The sequence below is a fragment of the Mauremys reevesii genome, linkage group 11 (genome assembly GCF_016161935.1).
Source record: "Mauremys reevesii isolate NIE-2019 linkage group 11, ASM1616193v1, whole genome shotgun sequence".
NCBI lineage: Eukaryota > Metazoa > Chordata > Testudines > Geoemydidae > Mauremys > Mauremys reevesii.
In genome coordinates this window covers 65551688-65576356 of record NC_052633.1, presented here as the reverse complement: position 1 = coordinate 65576356, position 24669 = coordinate 65551688, and the positions used below count along the sequence as shown (strand labels likewise).

The 24669-nt window shown below is 43.9% G+C and overlaps 1 protein-coding gene across 15 annotated transcripts in view; it reads left to right on the top strand.

Annotated features, from left to right (window-relative positions):
* KALRN (kalirin RhoGEF kinase) overlaps positions 1–24669 on the top strand; it is a 737748-nt gene that overhangs the window by 285637 nt on the left and 427442 nt on the right. For all 15 annotated transcript variants that reach the window (XM_039493997.1, XM_039493996.1, XM_039493992.1 and 12 more), the window contains one exon: positions 23444–23636. In XM_039493997.1, coding sequence (XP_039349931.1) covers positions 23444–23636 — 193 coding nt within the window. The remainder of the gene's footprint in view (positions 1–23443; positions 23637–24669) is intronic.

The window sequence follows — 24669 nt, the reverse complement described above, 5'->3', positions numbered from 1 at the left end:
GTACTGAGTTAACAGAGACATAACAGTGTGGTGCCTGGGCATCTAACTTCCATTAAAAAAGGACACAAAAGTATCAATAGTAGATGTACCAGCTGTACCAAATTGCTGTCTGAGATTCTAAAAATGAGCTACCAATCTGTTTTTATTAGTGGCAGATCCTCTGATTTTGGTAGGTATTTATATTTACCTGTTGTAAATTGGTATTGAGTATCATTTTCACCTCCTCACTTTCTGATGCTAGCAGCCTCCACTGGTTTGTGTGATGAACAGAAATACAGGCAGAATGGAGTTCATGTCTGATAAAGATGAAGTAGTTATCTCATTTTAGAATCTAGTATGGGAAATGTGAACACAGTCGATGTGATTATATTTTTTCTTAGACCAGTTGTTTTGTAGAAACTAGCTTTTAGAAAAAAAGAATATATTGAAAGATCACAAACTGCCATAGTAGCAATCTGTATGCAGTATAGTTGGAGGTATGTCGGTCCCAGGATATTAGAGAGACAAGGTGGGTGAGGTAATGTATTTTATTAGACCAACTTCTGTGGAACAGAGCTTTGTGTGGCTTGAAAGCTTTTCTTTCTTATCAACAAAAGTTGGTCTAAGAAAACATTACTTCACTGATATTGTCTCTATAATATCAGTCTTTTACCTGGTCAGTGTAATATGCTTATATTTAATTGTTAAGGATAAATTTGCATATTTCATTTGTGCTTTGATTAGTATGCTGTTAGTAAAATATGTCATCATTGAAGCAACACAGACTCTAGCCTGATGGGTTATATCTATTCTTACATTGATATTTGATGTTCAAATATATGGATGGCAGTTCAGATATTATTCATTAGGGCCCAGATCCTCAGAGATATTTAGGTTCCAAACTTCCATTGATTACTACACTCAAATGTTTTTGATCAGCTGTGTTGCCAGGTTTTATAGCAAATCCAAAATAATCATTATTTTTACATTTACTACTGCATCACAGGATTATAATACTTTTACCTGATTGTGCTGAGATCATCACTTTTATGCTGCACTTGAAGGAAAGCAGCAAACATCTTGATTATCAAATGAACATTCAGTTCATATCTGTGCTTAGTTCAAATGTTCAGCCTTAGTTGTGCAAAATGGCCATCAACATGGATCCAGTGCTGTGGTGTGATGGGGATGTCACTTTGCTCACAACAAATAAATCTGCAGGTTTGGTGATAAAATGAGCAGCAGTGAAACAGTTAAAAATGTTGGCATTTAAACAGTCATAATTTGGCTTTAAAGTTAACACCTCACTAAAATGAAGGGTGTAAGTTCATCCTCCTCCTAGTCCCATTGTTTCTCTCCACTGGCTGCAGATTCAGCAAGACAAAGTGCATTAGTTTACATAGTAAAGGCTATCTTTGCAAGCAGATGGGCTGGAAATCTAATTAAACCACCCCAAAGCTTTGATTCTGGCAAAAAAAGCAAAATCTGTGGGATGACCCTAAATCCTCTAAATTAAATGGATGTTCTGTGTCAGTGCAGTTCTATTGTCCCAGTTTATAAATAAAATATGAAGGGCTCCATTTTCACATAGGCCCATCAATGTACTCATTTATGAGTTTAATAAAGCATGTGTATTCAGCACAATTAGATAAGCATATGTATATAGCAATAAATGTTCTCGATATAAAATCAAGACACGTATAATGCACTGTATAACCAAAGCATGGATAAATTGGCACGTGTTTAGATTTTAAAATCTTTCTTACATTTTGGTAAGTTAACCATGAAATGAGGGTTGTATGCAATTTATAATTCTGTTGACAGCATAAATGAATAGCTTTGTCAGAAAATGTGGTAACAGTACCTAGCTCTTAAATATCACTTTTCATCTGTGGGTCTCAAGTGCTTTACAAACAAAGTTAAGTAGCATGATCTCCATTTTACACACAGGGAAACTGAGGCACAGAAAGATGCTGTGACTCCGTCAGCCCACTCAAACTCACAAAAGCAGCAGAGCCAAGGACACCAAGTCTCCTGATTCCCAGTCCAGTGCCTCATTCACTGGACAACACTGTCTTTAAGTAAATAGTGAGCACTATTGGTGAGTCCCTAAAAGATATGAAGGGGAACTCTGGAAGGAGAAACATAATATACTAGAACCTACCTAACCTGCACTACATTGAAGCACACATCACTATAGTACCTAGGTGGTAAATAACCCTAACACAACAATTCACACACAAAGTGGAGCTCTTTGTTCTGTTTACTGTCATTTCAATGGAATTTAGTCACTTAACCCCTTTCGGCAACTTTGAAACACCCAGCCTTAGGGCTTTAGATACCTGCAGGTGCTGTATGAACATGTCTTTTGCTTTGGAGCCCTCTGCTGGACTTTTGCACACAGGCACTATCCAGTGTGGGCACTGGAGCAGTTGCCCCTATAGCAGGGGTAGGCAACCTATGGCACGGGTGCCAAAGGCGGCACACGAGCTGATTTTCAGTGGCACTCACACTACCTGGATCCTGGCCACTGGTCCGGGGGACCCTGCATTTTAATTTATTTTTAAATGAAGCGTCTTAAACATTTTAAAAACCTTATTTACTTTATATGCAACAATAGTTTAGTTATATATTATAGACTTATAGAAAGAAACCTTCTAAAAACATTAAAATGTATTACTGGCACGCGAAACCTTAAATTAGAGAGAATACATGAAGATTCGGCACATCACTTCTGAAAGGTTGCCGACCCCTGCCCTATAGGGATCTTTCATGGAAGGTAGCGCTTTTAAAGTAACAGTTGTGCAAGGTGCATCGTAGGAGTAAAAAGGTGTATTTATTTTACTTTATTTTATTTTCTCGTTTCTCTGAGTGTGTCAGGGCCTTAGGTGATATTTTCTGTTAGCATAGGTGACATTTTGAGTGGGTGTGGAATTTTTTTACGTCATATCTGATTTAAACAATTGCCTTTTATTGTCTGGGAGAAAGTGAACCTTTTCTGCTCAACTGCTGTGGCCAAACATGTCTACAAAATATCTGCTTTATTTAGTGGTAGGCTGAACCTCCACCATTCTTCCCACCATCAACTCCCGTCCTATGCTAGTAAACTATCTGTCTCCAGGCACTTTGAAGGGAATTTAATTGATTGCTCACTCGATCTGTATAATAATCTTTTGTCCTTGACTACTGCTGATGGCTCCTAAATGTCCTCATCCTTGAGTTCATCCTCACAAGCTACCAGAGCATGTGGAGGCATTATAGAAATAATATTTGTCATAGGCAGCAGCTGTAGGTAGAGATGAAAAAAATTCTTTACTTCATAGAATCGTAGAATCATAGAACTTAAGATCAGAAGCGACCATTATGATCATCTAGTCTGACCTCCCGCAAGATGCAGGCCACAAAAGCTGACCCACCCACTCCTGAAATAATTCTCTCCCTTGACTCAGCTGTTGAAGTCCCCAAATCCTGATTTAAAGACTTCAAGTAGCAGATAATCCTCCAGCAAGCGACCTCTGCCCCATGCTGCGGAGGAAGGCGAAAAACCTCCAGGGCCACTGCCAATCTACCCTGGAGGAAAATTCCTTCCCGACCCCAAATATGGTGATCAGCTGAACCCCGAGCATGTGGGCAAGACTCTCCAGCCAGACACTCAGGAAAAAGACTTTCAATATCCCAACATTGACCCTCGGTACTAATTACCAGTGGCGGCACGTTATTGACCTATTGACTAAATCACGTTATCCTATCAAACCATTCCCTCAATAAACTTATCAAGCTTAATCTTAAAGCCAGAGAGGTCCTTCGCCCCCACTGTTTCCCTCGGTAGGCTGTTCCAGAATTTCACTCCCCTAATGGTTAGAAACCTTCGTCTAATTTCAAGCCTAAACTTCCCGACTGCCAATTTATATCCATTTGTTCTCGTGTCCACATTAGTACTGAGCTGAAATAATTCCTCTCCCTCCCTGGTATTTATCCCTCTGATATATTTAAAGAGAGCAATCATATCTCCTCTCAACCTTCTTTTGGTTAAGGAAAACAAACCGAGCTCCTCAAGTCTCCTTTCATACGACAGGCTTTCCATTCCTCGGATCATTCTAGTGGCCCTTCTTTGTACCCGTTCCAGTTTGAATTCATCCTTCTTAAACATGGGAGACCAAAACTGCACACAGTACTCCAAATGAGGTCTCACCAACGCCTTGTATAACGGGACTAGCACCTCCTTATCTCTACTAGAAATACCTTGCCTAATGCATCCCAAGACCGCATTACCTTTTTTAACGGCCACATCACATTGCCGACTCATAGTCATCCTGTGATCAACCAGGACTCCGAGGTCCTTCTCCTCTTCCGTTACTTCCAACTGGTGCGTCCCCAGCTTATAACTAAAATTCCTGTTAGTCATCCCTAAATGCATAACCTTACACTTCTCACTATTGAATTTCATCCTATTACTAATACTCCAGTTTACAAGGTCATCCAAATCTCCCTGGAGGATATCCCGATCCTTCTCCGAATTGGCAATACCTCCCAACTTCGTGTCATCCGCAAACTTTATCAGCCCACTCCTACTTTTAGTTCCAAGGTCAGTGATAAAGAGATTGAATAAGATCGGACCCAAAACCGAACCTTGAGGAACTCCACTGGTAACCTCCCTCCAACCCGACAGATCACCTTTCAATACGACCCGCTGCAGTCTCCCCTTTAACCAGTTCCTTATCCACCTCTGGATTTTCATTTCGATCCCCATCTTTTCCAATTTAACCAGTAATTCTTCATGCAGTACCGTATCAAATGCCTTACTGAAATCAAGATATATTAGATCCACTGCATTTCCCTTGTCTAAAAAATCTTCAGCCATAGCATCTTCCATCTCCCAAATGGAGAACTGTTTCATGTGGTGAAAAGGTTGTTTCATTAGCACATCTCCATCCAGGGAGAAAAATCAAGTTTTTCTTGTTTGGAAGACCTTGTGTTACTGTGGTAAGGTTGTTTAGACTCAGATTGAGCTCTCTGTCTACATGGTAGCATAGTAGCCTGGACATAGCTAAAGTCTGTCTTTTATGAGCCACCATTCTGTTTTGGAGCCCTTCTTTTTTGGTATAGATATGTGGCTGTTTGGAGGCTCCGCATGGAGACATGGGCTATGGTGCTTTAAGTCTGCAGTCTCAATCTCCAGTGACCTAGCTAGTGTGGGTGTGTGAAGCACTTCTAAAAATCGGGATGAAGGTGCTTCAAGTTAGTCACCCTATTTCAGAGGACATTTTTGAAAACGTTGATGCCATAACTTCGAATCTCACTTTTTGCATGGGACATAGTGAAGGAGGCAGTTTCTTAAATATGATTCAGTGCAATCCTAGGGCATAGATGGGAGCACTGCAGGGATTATGTTTCAGAGAGAATGACTGAGCTTGTTGGGGGTGGGGGTGGGGGTGGGGGGAGGGAAGTTCAGGGAGAGTAATGTTTGGCATATACCTTTAAACTGCACAGCACTTGATTAAAAACAAACAAATGATACTTAGTACTATTGTAACCCTTCTGTCAGGTGGAGCCAGTAGCAACCAGGACTGGGTTCAATAGCTAGGGGTTCCTTTCTATTGATACAACACTGAACCAGCTCGAGCTCTAGGCAAAACTTCCACCTTGCACCCCCTCATCCCCCGCCAACATCGGTTCATAGAGGGGCAAATCCCAACGAGCCTTTATAAACCCCAGGGGCCAGCCGTGCCATGGGGCTGCTCCCCAGACCAGGTTCCCCCTCCCCGCCCCCTGAACTCCCCTGGAGGGTGCACAGTCCCCCCCATGAGCCCACCCCATCCCGACGGCCCCCGCCCCGAGTCCACTCACTGACTTTGCCAGACTTGGGCCTCTGCAGCAGCTCGGCAGGGAGGAGCTGCCTTCTGGGAGCTCCTGGGGGCTTCTGCAGCAGATGCATGTGTGCAGAGGCCCCTGTGCACCCCCCCAGCTCCCTCCTTGCCATGCTTGGGCTCTGCAGCTCCCAGGAGTGTGAGCCGCCACCTCTACTTCCCCTCCCGGAGCAGGCTCAGGGCCCCGCGCCCTGGCAGTGGCTCACATGCCCAGGAGCCGCAGAGCTCGAATGTGGCAAGGGGGAAGCTGGGGGGGCGCACGGGGGCCTCTGCGTGCATGCATCTGCTGCAGCCTGCAGGGGCCCCCAGGGAGGGGCACCGGGATGCAGCCTGGGCAGGAGGGATGGGGGGCGCAGCTGCTCCCCGCTAGCGGCACCAACGCCTTTGCAGGGCTCCTGCCCCCCTGCGCTGTGCCGGCTTCTCCATGGCTGGGGCTCGCTGCCGCTGCTGCAAGCAGGACACTAGCTCTCCGGTGCCTCCAGAAGGCGGCTCCTCCCTGCTGAGCCAGGGCACCGCTTTTTGGCACCCCCAGGGCCATCCTCAGGATTTATGGGGCCCTATGCAGTATTATTAAACTGGTGCCCCTATGCCCGATGGCAGCCTGAGCTTGCAGCCCGGCGGAGGCGGGGACGGAGGGACAAGGCAGAAAGAATAACAAGACGCCCACCCTGCCTCACGGTGGTGGAGAGTCACAGTTCCCTGCAGAGACCCCTGTACCCTCTCCCCCATGCAGAATGGACATGCAGAAGGTACCTAATTAAAAGCACTAAACTTAGGAATAAAAAATGTCATCACAGGTTTTTTGATATGCCCAGAAGTTTGTCAGACATTTATTTGCAAAAACTTTGTAATAAGGGTGAGTCAGCTGTCTTGCTGAACACAACATTAAATATTATGGAATACATGATGCAGCTCTTCTCTGTTTTACATTTTCTTAATCAGTATTTCTAAGCCGATTTTATATTTTAAATGTACACTTAAATATACTCATTCCAGATTACTACATATTTAACTCACTGAAACAGACATTATTTTAAATTAATCAGTCACAGAGGTTTAGTGTGTTCATAACAATGTTCATTGCTTTTAGAAAAAGGGAACACTAATTTACTGTGTGTGATTTCCATAACAATACACATGTTTATGAAATTTCACCAACTTTAAAAAATATGTTTCCAAAGATTTTAGGCATAACAAAGGATTGTATATCTTACTAATGTACTGATTTTGTTTAAAACTAGGTCATCAGATAGTCAGAAATAAAGAAAGGGAAACTCTTTGTCCAGCTATCTGGAAGCAAAGGTCTGTTGCTTCCTTCAGTTGGGGTGGGAGGGGAAGGGAGAAATGGATGGACAGAAAGGACAGGAAGACTTTGGAAGTAAGTTTTTTTTTTTACTATAGTAATTAAAATTTGTATTTTAGATAATTTTGAAGAATTTGTTTAAAAAGCTATGTCTGAAGAGCCAAGCATTTAAGACTAAAGATGATTGTGCATCTAAAAATCTATGCAAGGATTTTTTAGAGATGTGATTTTATAATCTTCAACTCACTAATGAAATAGTTTAAAATTTGCTTTAAAAATAAGATCCTGTAGACTAACATGTTCTGAGTAAACTTAGATAATGTTTTCACCCCTCTAGCCAGAAGGCCGTATTACAGTCATGCACAAATGTTTTTGTCAATACATTCAGAAACTGACAGTAGATACCTGGGGGTTGGCAAATGCCTGTTAAATGTCTTGGTTACCCCTTGAATGGCTCTTTAACAGTTTCAGGGTTGTGCTAATAGGTCTGGCAGGCTGGAGGCTTTTTCTCTTTTAATTACTAGATCTCCTTCCCAGGAAGGGTCAGAACAGGGATAGGAAAACTAGTGGTGTGGACATTAAGTGGTGCCCCAAATTTTCAGGTGCCCTACGCAGCTGCCTATGCCAAAGGACAGCCCTGGGCGCCCCCAACCACTTGCCGCCCTAGGCCACTGCCTAGTTCGCCTAGTGGTTGCACCGTCCCTGACTTGAGCCCCCACCCAGTAACTTGGGAAACTTACGCACCGCCCTGGGGCGCCGCTGAGAGGCAATATTTCCCCACTCACAAGCACAGAGTCTGAGTGTAGAAAAGAAACATTTCTTAAAAGGAGGGAAGTAACTGGGCATTAATTTGGGAAAACACCACAAATGGGATTAATAAACATAAACCCTGAGTACAAGACCCACCCCCAAGTAGGTTGGGCAATGTCCTTTTCCCCTCAGGTTCTTAAGTCCAGCAACCCAACGTCTCTGTTCACGTGCCTGACCCTTCTCTGCACCCCACTCACAGTTGCTGTCCTTGGTCAGTGCAGACCCAGAGTTCAGAGGTGCATTTGCAGAGTTCACCTCCCACCCCTGGGTGGAGTAAAGAGGTACCTTACTTGTGCCACTGCTCAGGCACTCACTCATCACCCCTCTGCCAGCCACCCTGCTGACCATTCACCAGCTGCTCCTGCTGGCTGCCTGGTCACCGCTCTCACTGTGCCTCTCCGTCACATAGCCACTCATTCACCAGCTGACTGTCAATCACCATCTTCTATGACCTCTGCATGTCAGTCTTAGTAATCTTCACCTCTTTGTAGGCTGGACAGAAACACAGTCCTACCACAACTGATTTCAGCTCTGATTGGGCATTTAAAATAACAAAAAGGTTTTTAATGAAGCCTATTTATCGCTATTCTTTTAACAGTGGAGAGGAACAAGTTAAACCAGTTTAGGGAGGCCCATTGAAGCTGCACAGTCTCCTGGCTGGGATTGTCTGTCCCTACCCCTCTTACTTTCACAGGGCTCTGACATTCGAGCCCTTGGCTTAATGAGGTTTTTTCTACTGAGGGTGGCCCCCTTCATTTTGGACAGGTTAAGCACAGTCCTGCTTTCTTGTATTCCTACAATAAATACAACATTGGTAACCATATTTCACTAACCCTGCATTCAGTACTAAGGCCATTTGTACCCAATACCAGCCAAAGTTGATCACTTTGACACTGTCTGCTGAATGTGATCAGGAGCAAACTGTATTTACATAAATCACACCCACAGTCTCATCCCTTCCTAGCTAGCTCTCAGGGAAGTATTCATTCAAACCCTCTATTACACTTTCTGAGCAACTGTCACACACCCTTGTGAGGTAAGGTGATCTTGGTTATGCATTTGGAAAACTGAATTGCAGAAACCATGACTTGTCAACTGTCACAAAGTGACTCAGTGTCTGAGTTAAAGTTAGAACTCAGGAATTCCTGGCTCCTAGATGATCTGTCAAAGCCCTGGCTGGGATGATTTAGTTGGGGTTGGTCCTGCTTTGAGTGGGGGTTGGACTAGATGACCTCCTGAGGTCCCTTCCAACCCTAATCTTCTATGATTCTATGTCCACTGCCTCAGATCATGATGATGATATCAGAGAGAGTGGTGCCATACAGAGAAATGGGAGTTGGTAGTGATCAGATGCAGAGAGGAGCTGTTTGATGGTGTTTGTAGCCAGCTAAGGGGCACTGCTGTTCCCACTGAAGTCAATGGAAAAACTCTGTTGACTTCAGTGATGTGGGATCAGGACCCTGTTGCCAAATGCACTGAGACGTGGGAGGGAGGACAGAGAGGCATCCGACAGCTAGACAAATAGTTGTCCAGGACACATAGTAGAAGATGAGGTTGGAGGCATGGGGTGGAATATGTAATACACATATGAATGGCCATACTGGGTCAGACCAAAGGTCCATCTAGCCCAGTATCCTGTCTTCTGACAGTGGCCAATGCCAGGTGCCCCAGAGGGAATGAACAGAACAGGTAATCATCAAGTGATCCATCCCCTGTCGCCCATGCCCAGCTTCTGGCAAACAGAAGATAGGGACACCAGGGCTGGCTTTAGGCTGATTCCCCCGATTCCCCGGAATTGGGCCCTGCGCCTAAGACGGCCCCATGCCTTTTAATTTTTTTTTTGTACTCACCTGGCAGCAGTCCGCACGGGGGTCTTTGGCAGCATTTCAGTGGCAGGGGGTCTTTCGGTGCCACGGAAAACCCGGAGCGGACCTCCTGCCACCGAAGCCCCGGACCTCCGCCAGGTATTTGAATCGGGCCCCGTAGTTCATAAAGTCGGCCCTGAGGGACACCATCCCTGCCCATCCTGGCTAATAGCCATTGATGGACCTATCCTCCATGAATTTATCTAGTTCTTTTTTGAACCCTGTTACAGTCACAACATCCTCAGGTAAGGAGTTTCACAGATTGATTCCACACAGTTGTGGAGGATGGAAAAGTGGTGGCAAGATATTACCTCAGTTGAGAGAAACCTGGGATCTGAACAATGACATGCTCACAGCTGTTTAGGTTGTCAGTTCTTTTACTTGCCCTTACAAACACTCAGAGTAGTCAAACATCCCTCTCTTGGTTGGCTGATAGTCTCAGGTTGCCTCCTGGAGTTCCTACTCCTCGTACAGTGCTGACTGGTGAGCTTGTATATACACAATGAGCCTCAGTGATTCTGAAGTGTTACACACTCATGCCACTACACAAATAATAAGTAATACTTCACAACAATTGTACCTGCTTTATCAGCAGGTCTTAGCTCCTCCCACTAGGTAGAGTGACACATCCTTGCCTTTTAACAACATTTCTTTATCTGGAGAAAAGTATCACCACGTTGTGAGAGGAATATTTTGAATTGCACTGTGAAAGGTACATCAGCATCAGATGTCTCTTGGGTTTAGGAAGACACAATAAAGAAACCCGACTGTTTGCCTTCTCAGTGCCTTCCTGGTGGTTGTGTTTGTACCTTTACTCTTTTTTTTTTTAAGTGTTTAGAGTCAATCTAAAAAGTATGTTTTAGCAAATAGGTTAATTTTGCAGCTAAAGAGGAAGTCCTTCTTGATGTAACACCATAGACAGACTGCTCAAGGATCTCCTCTTTAGTCTGGTATGGGCAGGAAACGTACATCTGATAAGCAAGCTATTTTGGGTAAATCAATGTGGTTGCAAAGTCTTACTTTGTTTGTGTTGAGGTGGGGCTCAGAAGAATGAGAAATGTTAGTTCAATTGATGTTGGTCAGTAATACTGGGGGAGGTGGAGAAAATGGAGGATTTGGCTTTAAAATCATGAGCCTCAAAAGCCAGAGCTGAATGAGGCATACAGTACGGAATAGGCAATACGACTGCCAAAAGTGTTTCTTTTCTTCTTTTTGGGCTGCATTCTGAATCCAGCCAGCAACCTTAAGTAAAACGAATGTGTGGACTTTTGCCAAAGTCTTGTGAGCAGTCTAATACAATGGCTATATAATCTCTACTCAGCATCTAATGTGGGAAAGCAACCTGAATGCTGAAATACTCAGGGCTAGAGCAGAGCAGGAACCAGGTTTTTTCATTTCATGAGAAAATCCATGATGTCAAATTTTTTCCTGTTCCAAAATGGATCAAAACCAAAAAAATTCAAAATTTCCCATGAAACAAAATTCCGAAGAAAATAATCAGTTTGGGTCAATCAAAACATTTTGTTTCAATTTTGACTATTTGTTCCATTTTATATTATACATAATGAAATGAAAAGTGATTTCTAAATGGAAAATCAAAATGTTCCATTCCAAAAAGGTTAAAACAGAATGTTTGTTTTCACCTTATCAAAATGCAATTTTTTTCAATTGTTCTTTTAAAACTTTCATCAAAATCAATATTTTTTTTGCAAAATGTTTTGCTTTCAGCAAACTGGGAAAAACATTCTATTGGAAAATTTCTGAGCCACTCTACTCAGGACCCATAAGATATGTCTAATCAGCAGCTGGGAGTGTACTTCCCCATGCAGGGGAACAGACTCAAGCTATCTCGGCCTCAGCTAATGCACTAAAAATTGCAGTGTGGCATGGATGGAAGCTTGAGGTAGCTGTTTGAATACAAACCCGCCTAATCCCCTGGGTATGTACTTGGGCGGTTACCCTGAACCACTGTTTGTGCTGCCGCAGTCACGCTGGTGTTTTTAGCTCACTAGCTCGTGTGTCTGTCTACCTGCATTGGGAAGCACTCTCCCAGCTCCTCAGAGACATAGCCTTAGTAGAATTATTTTCCCCTCGGCATGGGTGCGAAGGTAATGGCAGTTATAAGCAGGGGCGGCTCTAGGCACCAGCAAACCAAGCTGTTGCCTAGGGCGGCCAAATCTAGGGGGCGGCAGGCTGGGCCGGTGGACCTGCCGCAGTCATGCCTGCGGGAGGTCCACCGGAGCCGCGGACGACCGGACCTGCCGCAGGCACGACTGCGGAGGGGGGCTCGTCCCGCGGCTCGGCTGGACCTCCCGCAGGCATGACTGCAGCAGGTCAAGTGGAGCCGCCGGACCCGTCCGCAGCCGTGCCCGCGGGAGGTTCGCTGTTCCCGCGGCTCCGGTGGAGCTCCCGCAGTCATGCCTGCGGCAGGTCCGCTCGTCCCGGGGCTCCGGTGGACCTGCCGCGGGAGCTCAACCGGAGCCGCGGGAAGAGGGGACCCGCCGCAGGACCGAGGAAGGGCGGCGCAGCACACCGCGCTGCCTGGGGCAGCCTAATTTCTAGAGCCGCCCCTGGTTATAAGAGCACTTATCAAGGGAGAAATGTGTACACTACCTTGAGAGAGCAATTTAAACACCTTTTGGCAGTCGTATTGCCTATTCCATACTGTATGCCTCATTCAGCTCTGGTTAAGCCGGCTCAAGTCCAGAAGACCCAGAGGGGTTGTATCTGCTTACATCAGGGTTCAATTTGTCACAGTGTGTGTGAACACTTTTAGGGCTTAACCATATGTCCCTGCCAAATGCTTAATCCCCCATTAATCATTTCTTGATCACACACACACACACACACACACACACACACACACACACACACACACACACACACACACACGTAAAACACTCTCCTATGCCTATTTGTGATGCCTGAGCTCTTCCCACTCCTCATAACTCGGTCTCCCATAATGTATTTCAGCAATCTGTGCACATTTACAGGCTAGTGGATTTCCACCCTTGGGGATAATTCTTATTCACTCAGGGTACCTGGAGAGTTCCAGGTGCTCACCACCAGTACATACCTACTCTACCTGCAGTCACTGATATTTTGGTCTAATATGCTAGAATCTGCTATCTAGGAGATCAATCACTGCCTAGGTAGGCATTGTTTTCCTTTGGTGAGAAGCTGGCATTGATGGATTTAGACTAATTCTAATTGCAACTGCTTCTCGGTCTCTGCATTAGCCACAGAAAAATGCTGCACATTCAGAACCCACACACAAAGGCTGGAAATTATCCTGGTCTTAATTACTATCTTTGCTACTAATATATTTCTAACCTAGAGTTCCAGCTGAGTTGCATTCCCAGAAATACTCCCAGGTAACTCATGCTCCTCCAAACTATTCCCATGAAGTGTGTGTATATGTCACAACACAGCTCTAACAGTTAATTTTTACAACCCGTAGCAATAATGTGTGGATTTTTATTCAGCTTTTTGTTTGTTTGTTTATTTCTGCCAAATAACCCAAAATCAAGGACAGTCCATGGTACAGCGATAGTTTCTGCTCCAATAGGTTTCTGTTGTAGTAACACATCTCTCAAACATAGCCTTGGATAAATAAAACAAACAACCCCCTGTTTAATTTCATATTTATCTCAGCAGCTGTTTCCAGAGAACCTGCCAGACATTGATATGAATATAGTAAATCTAAGATAACATCAGCAGAATAGGGCAATGGGGTTATATCAAGACGTCATCTGCCGGCATAGTTTTAACAAGAACCTGGAAAATTATAACACTCACCCTCTGGTTGTGGCTTTAACAGCTGTGATCATGTGTTCTTGGACGCAGCTGTGTTTTATATCTTTGTCATTTGACTAAAGATATTAAGCTTATCAAATACTGTTTATGGGTCCAATCCAATAAAGTGCTGAGTGACTTTGTAGAAGTGGGTCCGATTCTGCTCTCCATTACAATGATGTAAATTGGAATAATGGTGTCCGATCTGGATTTACACTGGAGTAAGCAACAACAGAATATGATTTATGCTGAGTCCTCTCAAATTCTGTTGACTTCAGTAGGGTCTGAGAGCACTTTGCCCCTTTCAGGAAGCTCTCAGTATTTTGCAGGATCAGAGTCTATACTGGGGGATGATTGATTGATTGGAGCACTGGGCCTCATTCTGTTCTGACTTACAGCAGATTTTACTAAAACTACATTGACTTCAGGCCCAATAAGTGAAAAGGGAAAAAAAGTATAACTAAATGACTTACTTGGTGCCTTGATTTGAAATAACAGGGAGACGAACTCCACTACCAAGCTTTTGCTTCCAAAGTTGCTTTTTTATGTCTTTGTATTTTTATCTGTTGATGTTTGCCCACAATCTCTGGTTGAATGTGGGTATTGTGCAGTCACACATCTGCAGTCTTGTGCCATTCTCAGTCACACTTCATGTCCCCCTAAATGCAGCAGCTCTGTTTGCCCTGGTAAGTTCAGCTCTGACTGGACCCCTCAGGCTGCAACTCTTTTTACAGCATGTCACTGAAAATCCTTTGCATTACTGCTTTATGTCCGATCCCAGACAATGTGGAACTGGCTTTGGTTTCTTTTCTAAAATCAGGAACAATTGCTTTTCAGTGTTGGAGAAATAGAAACTAATTTAGGTCACTCTGAGGATAAGGGATTAATGGGAAATGAAGGAGAGTCTATAACTGTTTCCCCAAACTTCCTCTCTCGTCACAAAAATGTATTGTGCACCAGAGAAAGTACAAGAGTGAAAAATTAGTGAAAGTCGTCTATGCAAAGCATTTCACACAACTGAAACTCTGCAGTGGTAGCAGTGTGTGGATACCTGAGGGTACCTGTGGACTCTCTCCCGCACATTGGGTGGTGGAACAGTTTTTATAGTGGGGTAGCAGAGAGCCATTGAACCAAACTGTAAACCCCGTATATGATGGAAATAGGGTTGCCAACTTTCTAATCGCACAAACCTGAGCACCCTTGTCCCGCCTTCTGCCCTGCCCCACCCCTTCCCCTTGCTACTCCATTCCCCCTTCCCTCCCTCGCTCTAACCCAGCCTCACTCCCTTTCACCAGGCTGGGGCAGGGGGTTGGGGTGCAGGAGGGAGGGAGGGCTCCAGCTGGTAGGAGCTTGGTGCGTGGGAGGGGGTGCAGACTCTGGGCTAGGGGGTGGGGCCAAGGGGTTCAGAGTGTGGGAGGGGATTCAAGGTGTGGGCTCCGGGAGGGAGTTTGGGTACGGGAGGGGGCTCAGGGCTGGGGCAGGGAGTTGGGGTACAGGAGGGGGTGAGGGATCTGGCTGGGGTGTGGGCTCTGGGGTGGGGCCAGGGATGAGTTTGGGGTGCAGGAGGGGGTGCCAGGCTGGAGCAGGGGACTGGGGTGTGGGGAGGGGATGAGGGCTCCGGCTGGGGGTGTGGACTCTGGGGTGGGGCTGGGGATCAGGGGTTGGGGTGCAGGAGGGGGGTTGGGGTGCAGGCTCCAGCCAGGTGCTGCTTACCTCAAGTGGCTCCCGGAAGTGGCCGGCATGTCAGGCTCCAAGCCTTGGGGCAACCAGGCAGCTCTGTGTGCTGCCCCCACCTGCAGGCACTGCCCCCACCTGCAGGCACTGCCCCTGCAGCTCCCATTGGCCATGTTCCCGGCCAATGGGAGCTGAGGAGTCGGGACTCGGGGTGGGGGTAGCGTTCAGAGATCCCCAAGGCTGCCCCTGTGCCTAGGAGCTGGACATGCAGGTCGCTTCCAGGAGCTGCGTGGAGCCAGGGCAGGCAGGGAGCCTGCCTTAGCCCCGCTGCACCGCCTACCACAGTTTTAGCAGCCTATTGAAATCTCCCGGATTGCTTTCTATAGCTACTGAGGGATCAAGGATGATTCCAGTAGACTCCTGGCCAATCCGGGAGGGTTAGCAACCCTAGATGGAAACCACATCAAGCCAGGAGGTGCGGCAGCACCCCCAGCACTCCTAGTTCCAGCACCTATGTGTAGGACCCAAGTGGATATACTGTCCTTAGCACCCCACACCGGGGTTCCAGAGTGGCAGTAGCCATTAGGTAAGCCTAATGTATTGTGGAATCTAGGAGTTGCCTCAGAGGAACTGCACTGCAGTTGAACATCCTGCCTGCTAACTGGTGTGGTGAATGGTCAGGTGGGTGAACTAAGTACATTTTGCTCAAAAAGACCTTCAGGCAAGTTTAATCCTTGCTTAATGATGCTACCACAACAACACTGCTGGACAAATGTAAATAAGCCACAGATAAAGTGAACAGATGAGTAGATTTTTAAACTTTCTCTTGTAAAAATATTAGGTGTTATTAGTAACACTAGTATAGAAAACAGATATAATTTTTATACTGACGTCTCTTTAAGATAGGAGTACCTTTAAACGTAGCAGATTTTTTGAAAGATTTGATAAGTATCAGCTTCGTCTTTTGCTTTTTGTGCATAAGAAAATATGTAAAACAGAAAGCATGTCAAACATTTTTTTTTTGCCATTAATTCAGGAATGTGAAATGGGAATGGAAACCTTCTGTTATTTCAGCTAATCAATATTAAAACTTTGAAATGTCAGAAACTTTGGCCAATCCATAATGGAGAAAAACACATGTAATTATTGACAGGTATCTGAAAAGGTAATCAAAATGCATAGAATGTTGAAACTTGTTTGATACCAAGTAAGCCAGTTCCTGCCAGAGAAAATAAATATATAATGTGCCCAAATTAAAATGGATATTTGAGAAATAGTGCTGTAAAAATGCCTCAGAAAACAGTATTGTGAGATTTATTTTAACAAAATGATCACATTTGCCTCTGGGTTTCAGTTTATCTTTTCCTTGATCAGGCCTAAAATATTATTTTCTTAAAGATGTTTATATTTTTTTAAACTAAGACGTTGTGACACCCTGACACCCCAATATTCACCACTGTCATGTAATTAGGATATGTCTTATACAAAGTATGCCTTGTGAGGTGTCATTCTAAAAGTCTTGATCTACTAGACATTAATATCTCGTTGGATTGTATGTGTCATTGAAACATGTTGTAAGGTTGAAAACAGCTACAAGCAGCTTTTCAGGTACAGACAGTAAAAAAGGCCAAACAATGTTACTGGCTCATTGAGGAAATGCACACAAGCACAAGGATTACCCCAGGAACTGTGTACAATAGAAACCTCTCAGAGATAGCACTACACAATGGGAACTGTTTGACCCAGGTCGCAGCAAAAGAGCTTTCCAGCAAATGGGGAGAAGATATAAAAGGGGGAAAATGACAACATGGGCATAGGCGCTGACTCCGTGGGTGCTCCACCAACAGCCCCCATACCAAAATCTGTCCCTCCCCCCAATGCCTTCTGCCCGCTGGCGGACCCCGCCAATCAGTGCCTCCCGCTCCGTCCCAGCGCCTCCCGCCTGCTGCGGATCAGCTGTTTTGTGGCATCAGGAGGTCCTGGGGGATAGGGGGATGAGCGAGGGTGCACTGCACTCAGATGAGGGGGCGGAGCTGGGCAGGGGTAAGGGAGGGAAGAAATGGGGAAGAGGCAGGGCAGGGGCAAAACAGGGGTGGGAAGAAGCAGGGCAGGATCTTGGTGGAAGGGGTGTAATGGAGGCTGGGTCTGGGCGGACCACCCGCTGTCCATTAGAAAATTGGCACCTATGATCATGGGGGAACTCTCTCTCCCGACAACACACCTAGAAACACCCGAGGAACAAAGATTGAACTGTGGGAAATGATGGTCCCAGGCTAGAAGGATTTTTAGCTTGTGTATGAAAACCTGGGAAAGCCAAGGCAACTTGTGCCTTAAGAATCTGCCAGCCTGTTTATCACTGATGGTGAGAATTTATATCCTCCCTATCTAGTATGTTAAACTCAGATTGTGGTTTTTGTTTATTTACTAAGGTAATCTGCTTTGATCTGTTTGCTATCACTTAAAATCTATCTTTTGTAGTTTATATATTTGTTTGGTTTTCTCTCTAAAACAAGTGTGGAACTCATACTTGGGGCAGAAAGCTGTTGCATATCTCTCCCCACATTGAGGGAGAGGGCAAATTTTATGATCTTACCCTGTATAGTTCTCTGTGCAGTGCAAGACAATACAATTTTGGGTTTACACTCCAGTAGGGATGTGCACTTGGATGCTGGGCAATTCCTTAGCTGAGCTCTTCTATGCAGAGCTGATCTCAGCATATGTGTGAATAGAGCTGCAGCTGGGTGTGTCTCTACCTGTGTGCCTGGAGGGGGTTTGAGAGCCTGTCACAGCAGCACAGAGTAAGGGGAACGCAGGCTGGTGGGACAGGCTGGCTTAGTGGTATCTGAGTTCCAAGTGGCATCCCAGGGCGGGGGGGGACCCATCACAGTTGTCTCAATGTTTGTTTGAAAGAAGTTATAGAAACTGGATGGCACAAGTGGTTGCTAACACATAAGCTGTTGGGTGCTTTCAATTCACCAGTGCAAATCTAGTCCAGGTCAGTAGTGGCGTATCAGTTTGATGGCTGTTTTGTGTCCCATGTGAGATAAGCTGGTGATTTGAATCCAGTTCCTAGTAGCCAGTTATCAATAACAGAAAAATCATCTCCCACAATTGACATTATTTGCCAGTCTAACATGGGCACAAGGACTGAATGGGCATATGGAATAAATGTCCTCCAGGTAGCTTACCAGATCAGGGATAAGACACATTGTTGGGACATCATGAAGGAAACTTTGATTGCTGCTGCCCATGCTTTTCCTAGTCAGTGGATAAATTGAGAACATAAGAACAGTCATACTGGGTCAGACCAAAGGTCCATCTAGCCCAGTATCCTGTCTTCTGACAGTGGCCAATGCCAGGTGCTTAGAGGATACAATTCTTCTGTTTTCTTTCTAACACAGAATTTAATAATTATGGCCAAATATCCAAAACTTTGTGGCCTAAAGTTAGCATCCTCAATCCACATTTTGGCACCTAAAGAAAAGTGACCTGATTTTTCAAATATGGTAAATACTTGCAGCTCCCCTTGTCTTCAGTGGAAGTTGTAGCAGTTGTGGATGTTCAGTGTGTCTGAAAATCAGGGCAGGTTTCTCTTGGTGCCTAAATATGGATTTAGTAGCTTACCTTTAGATATCCAAAATTGCATTTTTGACTTCTGTCTTTAAAATCAAAGTATATGTGAAATCTCCACACCCACAGACCTCACTGAGGTGCTGTCTAAGTCTGTCATACTTTCTCAAATTTGCTGCCTAATTTTGTTTTTTGATAATGTTTTTAATTTATTAAAAAAATTCTTTGGATTTGCATGTATAGTTGAATGAAGAGTCATTTTCAGTATTAATTTACAGGCAGCTGAAGACATTAGTATTAGTGGGGCTGGGAGGCAGCAACCGAGGTCACAGCCCCATGATGTTAGGCACTGTACAAACACAGAGTAAGATACAGTCCTTCCTCTGAACCATTATAATTCTCTCCTTTCCTCCTTCCTGTCCAGAGGCATCATCCCGCTGATTAGTACCTGTATGTCTGCTCATGCTATGAGTGTATGTGCCACTCTTAACAACACACTCTGTCATCTAAAAGTAGAAGTAATTAACAGAAGACTGTTTAGCTGGAGGCAGCTTAAATACTGTTAACTAATAGCTTCTGACAGGTAGGTTTAGAAATCTGGTACTAAATTTGTCCATAAAGTCACAGAAGGGTGGTGTGGAATTATCACTGTGGCAGAAAGTTCAAACTCAGTGATGAGACACAGGAGCAGAGGCATCATTAGGTGAATGCTATTCATCTAATTAAAGTAATAATTGTAAGGATAGCCAGCTCTCAGAAACTGCAAGCAAGATTCTTGAAACTATGTTTGCCTTTCTTCAAAATGAGAAACGCCATCCTTCAGTACATCCGCCTATAAGTGCAAAGGACTTGTTTGTCTTCTCAACGTTATTTCCTTGAGTCAATGCATGTCTCTCTCAGGCGCTGTCAGTCCACTTCTTTGTAACTGGGAAACTCCAACTTAACACAGATATGGAGATGCTGCTACTTGTTAAGATGAAATATTCCGGCCCAAAAATATCTCTCTAAAAACATGCCTACTTATCTAATCTATCTATCGTTGTGGGAGATTTTCAAAGGCACAAATGGCAGTGAGGTACCTATGTATTAATAAGAATTGGATGTATAACTGCCCTTGTACCTTTGAAAACTCCCCTTCTATCTATCTGTTTTCTCTTTGGGCCTCACCCAAAGGCTGCTGAAGTCAGTGAAGAGACTCTAATTGGCTTCAGTTGGCTTAGGATCCAGCCCATAGTTATCTATCTTATTTCTCTGTCTTATCGCTAAACTTCCTATCATGGTATCTAAGTGTATCTATCACTGTGATATCTAACAGCCTGAGCTTCAAAGTTTGGATCAGGGTCTGACCTTCTCCAATGTCTGTGGGAGTTTGGATTTAAGGCTTTAGCCCGGGCTCATAAACACAAGATGACAGTCCCTCAGGGCATTACTGTTCTGCTTAGGCAGGCAATTCTTTTCTTATTCATCAGTGGGTATCACATTAATTTGTTATATGTTCACTAGTTATAGGTCAGTTTTGTAAGCAGGCAGGTCAGCAGGACTTATAGAGGTTTGTCATCCAATAGAGATTGGCTGTTTGCCTCAATGTTATTATAGTAGTTAGTTTTTCAGGAAAAGACAAGTTAAATCTAGTTGTTACTACATTTGTTATAGGGGCACTCGTATACCAATACAGACAAGCCATTTCCTGAACCTCTTTGTCAATTGCTTGAAGGAAAAGCTGCTCCTGGAAAATCAGTGATGGGAAAATAGCCTGGCAGAAGCTGTTGAAAACCCCACAAAGCTTTTTTTTTTTTTGAGGGGGGCAGGAAGGAGGGGAGGATAAGGTACCAAAGGATAAGAGGCAGTAGTACCAATGACAGCCATTTTGGCATAAGTTATGGAAGAATTCAAACTTTTGACCTCCCAGCAGTAGATAAAAGAAGAGTAGAAAGTTCTGTACTCCTGGAGATATTTGGAGGTACCTGCTCCCTTTGGCTTTTTCTTTTGAACTGACTGTTTTATGCAGTATGTTCTGGATGCATCAAAAGTGTTCAGGCATTTAATGTGCCGCTTGGCTCTGAATGCACTAAACCCTTGCAGGCATAAGATTGTGTCTCTGTTCATCTTTGGGAACTGCGTATTGTGGATTCGGTTATTTCTCTTTCTCTTCCCTATTCCCCATGCTAATTGTAGGTTTAAGATCTGTTTAACAAGCATTGTGGCAAACTGTATTAATACATCTCTCTTGTGGGCATACCCTTTTAGACCTGGTTGAGGTCACCAATGACTTTTATGGCGGGCTTAAAGTAACCGAAGTACTTTATCTTCTCATTTCTTGCATTTTATCCTGAATAGAATCATAATGCCTGTATAAACCATAAGTGGAACAACAACAACAACAAAAAGAAAAGCTAGAAATGGAATTACATGGGTTTTATTTGTCTTAGTTAATGAACACATTTTAGATCAAATTCAGTGTCAGTTCTATAAAGAATGCTCCTGTTTCTGTTCCAGCACAAAATCTGAACATGACCTTTGTATAAGCATTTCACTGAGATATATAGGGCCTCATTCTCATTTATGCTAAAGTCCCTTTGAACTGCTCTTTAAGGCCCCTTTACACTGTCATAGTGGAGAGAAGGGCCCTAGTATAAATGAGAATCAGGTCTTTAGTGTTCAGTGGGAGTGTTTGTGGGGGGTCTGAGCATTAGATGTAATGCACTGAGATCCTTTCCAATTCTACATTGTCACAAGACATGCACAAATGCTAAAGAAAACAACTGTTCTCTACCTAATCTAGGGTGTCAAGCTCATTCTGTGGATAGGGCTACATTCCATTTTAATGTATGGTCTGTGGGTTGGAGTATGTATTTAGGACTTCTATACTCCATTGAGCCTACAGTATTTTTCCTGCTTATGTCAATAGGTTTACACAAAGACCAAGGGTGGAATACGGCCTTTATGCAGTAACTGAGCTTTTTGTTACTGTTATTTATTACTCGTTCAGTAGCCAGTTGTTGCATTCATCATCATTCAGTGGTAGAAATATATTCAACTTTAAGACCATCCCCATCCCCTTCCTCCCCAACCTCCTTTCTGTTTCTTTTCCCCTTCCCTGTCTGTCTCTCTCCTCCTTTCTTCTTTCTGCATTCCTTCATTGTAGCAACTCCCATTGTCTCATGAGCTTTACTCCCATCCTGTTCCCCATTCCATAAACAAAAATGAGCAGCAAGGAAAAATGTCAATTTTACATATTAAAGTGTCATCAATGAGCTTTTAGAAGTTAACATGCCAATGAGATTGCTGAGGGGTGGGAGAGTTCACATCTCAGAGGTATTGTTTAGGCTCTCCGCAGACTCAGAAAGACAATGCTACATGAGTTTAAATAAGATTCACATCTGGACTGTTATACTCACAGCCAGGAGAGACAGAAACTTCCTTTTTAAAAACACATAATGCTACATAGAATCATAAAATATCAGGGTTGGAAGGGACCTTGGGAGGTCATCTAGTCCAACCCCTTGCTCAAAGCAGGACCAATCCCCAGAGCAGGACCAATCCCCAACTAAATCATCCCAGCCAGGGCTTTGTCAAGCCTGACCTTAAAAACATCTAAGGAAGGACATTCCACCACCTCCCTAGGTAACCCATAGGTAACCACCCTCCTAGTGAAAAAGTTTATCCTAATAGCCAACCTAAACCTCTCCCACTGCAACTTGAGACCATTACTCCTTGTTCTGTCATTACTTCTTGTTCTGTCACCACTGAGAACAGTCTAGATCCATCCTCTTTGGAACCCCCTTTCAGGTAGTTGAATACTTTGTGTTCCTCTCCCTAAGTAGCTACACAAGGGGGAGGGAAAAGCAGAGCTGAGGTTAAACTCTTCTTCGCCGGGAAGCAGATAATGTCCCTGCACGCTCTCATCTATCCTCCTGAATAAAAGGGAAAAGAAAATGTGCAAGCTAACATCATGCTGCTTTTGAACTCTGTGTATCTCTCATCATCAGTTCACATTGTCTGCTCTAGTTTTACAGCACTTCCAAAATGGCTAGGGAGGCACAAGGACCAGAAGTTGTGTGAATATAGTCTTAAAAGGACCCAGAGACATTTGGAATGTGAATTTCAGTAGTGACTATAAATTGTGGGGGCTTCCATTTTGGGTGCCTAAACTGAGAAACCATACAGGAGCCTGATCTTCTGAGGGCAGTTGCTCAGCACTGTCTGAAAGTCAGGCCCCTTTAAGGGCTCTCAGATTGGGACTCCACAAATGGAAGCATGCAGAATCACTCATCACTTCTGAAAACCTTGGCCTTGCTTTATAGAATCTAATAAAGATGCCGAAGACAAAATTGATACTATATATTCTATTTATGTGTATGTTAACTACTGATCTAAATTAGAATTAGATCATAATAAAACTGTTAAGATACCATATAGCCATTATACTATATTATCCTCTGCTTTGTATTCCCAAGTATATTATTCCATGCTTTGCATTACAATGTTGAATTATAATAAAAGAAGCTGAGGCTTAATGAGTCATATCTCATGTGTCTATAGACAGTATTAATAATCCTGCCATGCTTTTATCCCTACAGTGAAGATGTCTGTAAACGGGGATTCACTGTTATTATCGATATGCGGGGATCGAAGTGGGACTTGATAAAGCCTCTTCTGAAGACCCTTCAGGAAGCATTCCCTGCTGAGATCCACGTTGCCCTGATTATCAAACCTGACAACTTCTGGCAGAAGCAGAAAACTAATTTTGGCAGTTCCAAATTCATCTTTGAGGTGAGAGCCCAACTCAGATGTTTTCTGGGGGGTATTTTGCCCCTCAAGGAATTTTCTTAGGGTAAAGACCAACTCTGTGCAGAGGGCCAACCCAAGGACCATATGCCACTGAAGTTCCACGTTAGCCCCATTTTCAGAATTTAAGTTGTGCTTTGGCCCTGTGTTGGCCCTCTCCACAGGACTGAATTTCACCAGTATGTTTATATTGGGTTTTTGTGTGGCAATGTTGCTTTCATTCTTTCCTTTTAACTAATCGATGGTTGGTTAGTGGATTTTTGTTTGCATGTTTTTGTGGTTATGGTGTGTTCGAAAATACAAAGAAACCTAAAGACGCAAAATTCTGTAGAAAATTCTTTTAGCTAGTTCTCTTCTAGAGAATTTTGCTAATGACCTCATTATAAGGCATTTAGGTCCAGATTGCTAAAGGCATTTAGGCATTGCTGTGCTCAATTCTGCAATGCCTAACTGATTTAGGAAACAATATCATTTTCACCAGGGATTTAGGCTCCTAAGTGCCTTACTCATATTTGAAAATGAGGGGGAGGGATAGCTCAGTGGTTTGAGCATTGGCCTGCTAAACCCAGTGTTGTGAGTTCAATCATTGAGGGGGCCATTTAGGGATTTGGGGTAAAATCTGTCTGGGGATGGGTTCTGCTTTGAGCAGGGGATTGGACAAGATGACCTGAGGTCCCTTCCAACCCTGATATTCTATGATTTTGCCTCCTAAATCAGTTAGGCATTGCAGTGCTGAGCTTAGCAATGCCTAAATACTTTTAACAATCTGGGCCTTAGACTTGAGGTTTATCTATATATTTTCATTACATTAGGTTAATTGAAATTTACAACAGTCTTTTGCATGCTGTGTTAACTATAACAGGGTCTTACCTGATTTTCCGAGTGGAAAACAATAAAGGGTATGCTACATAATTAAAGAGGATTTTACTAACTTTCCTCTTGGTGAAGGTAAACCACTACATTCAGTTAAGGCTTTTTGGTCTTTCTGGAAACTTGAGCTTCTTACTCAAATTGAAGC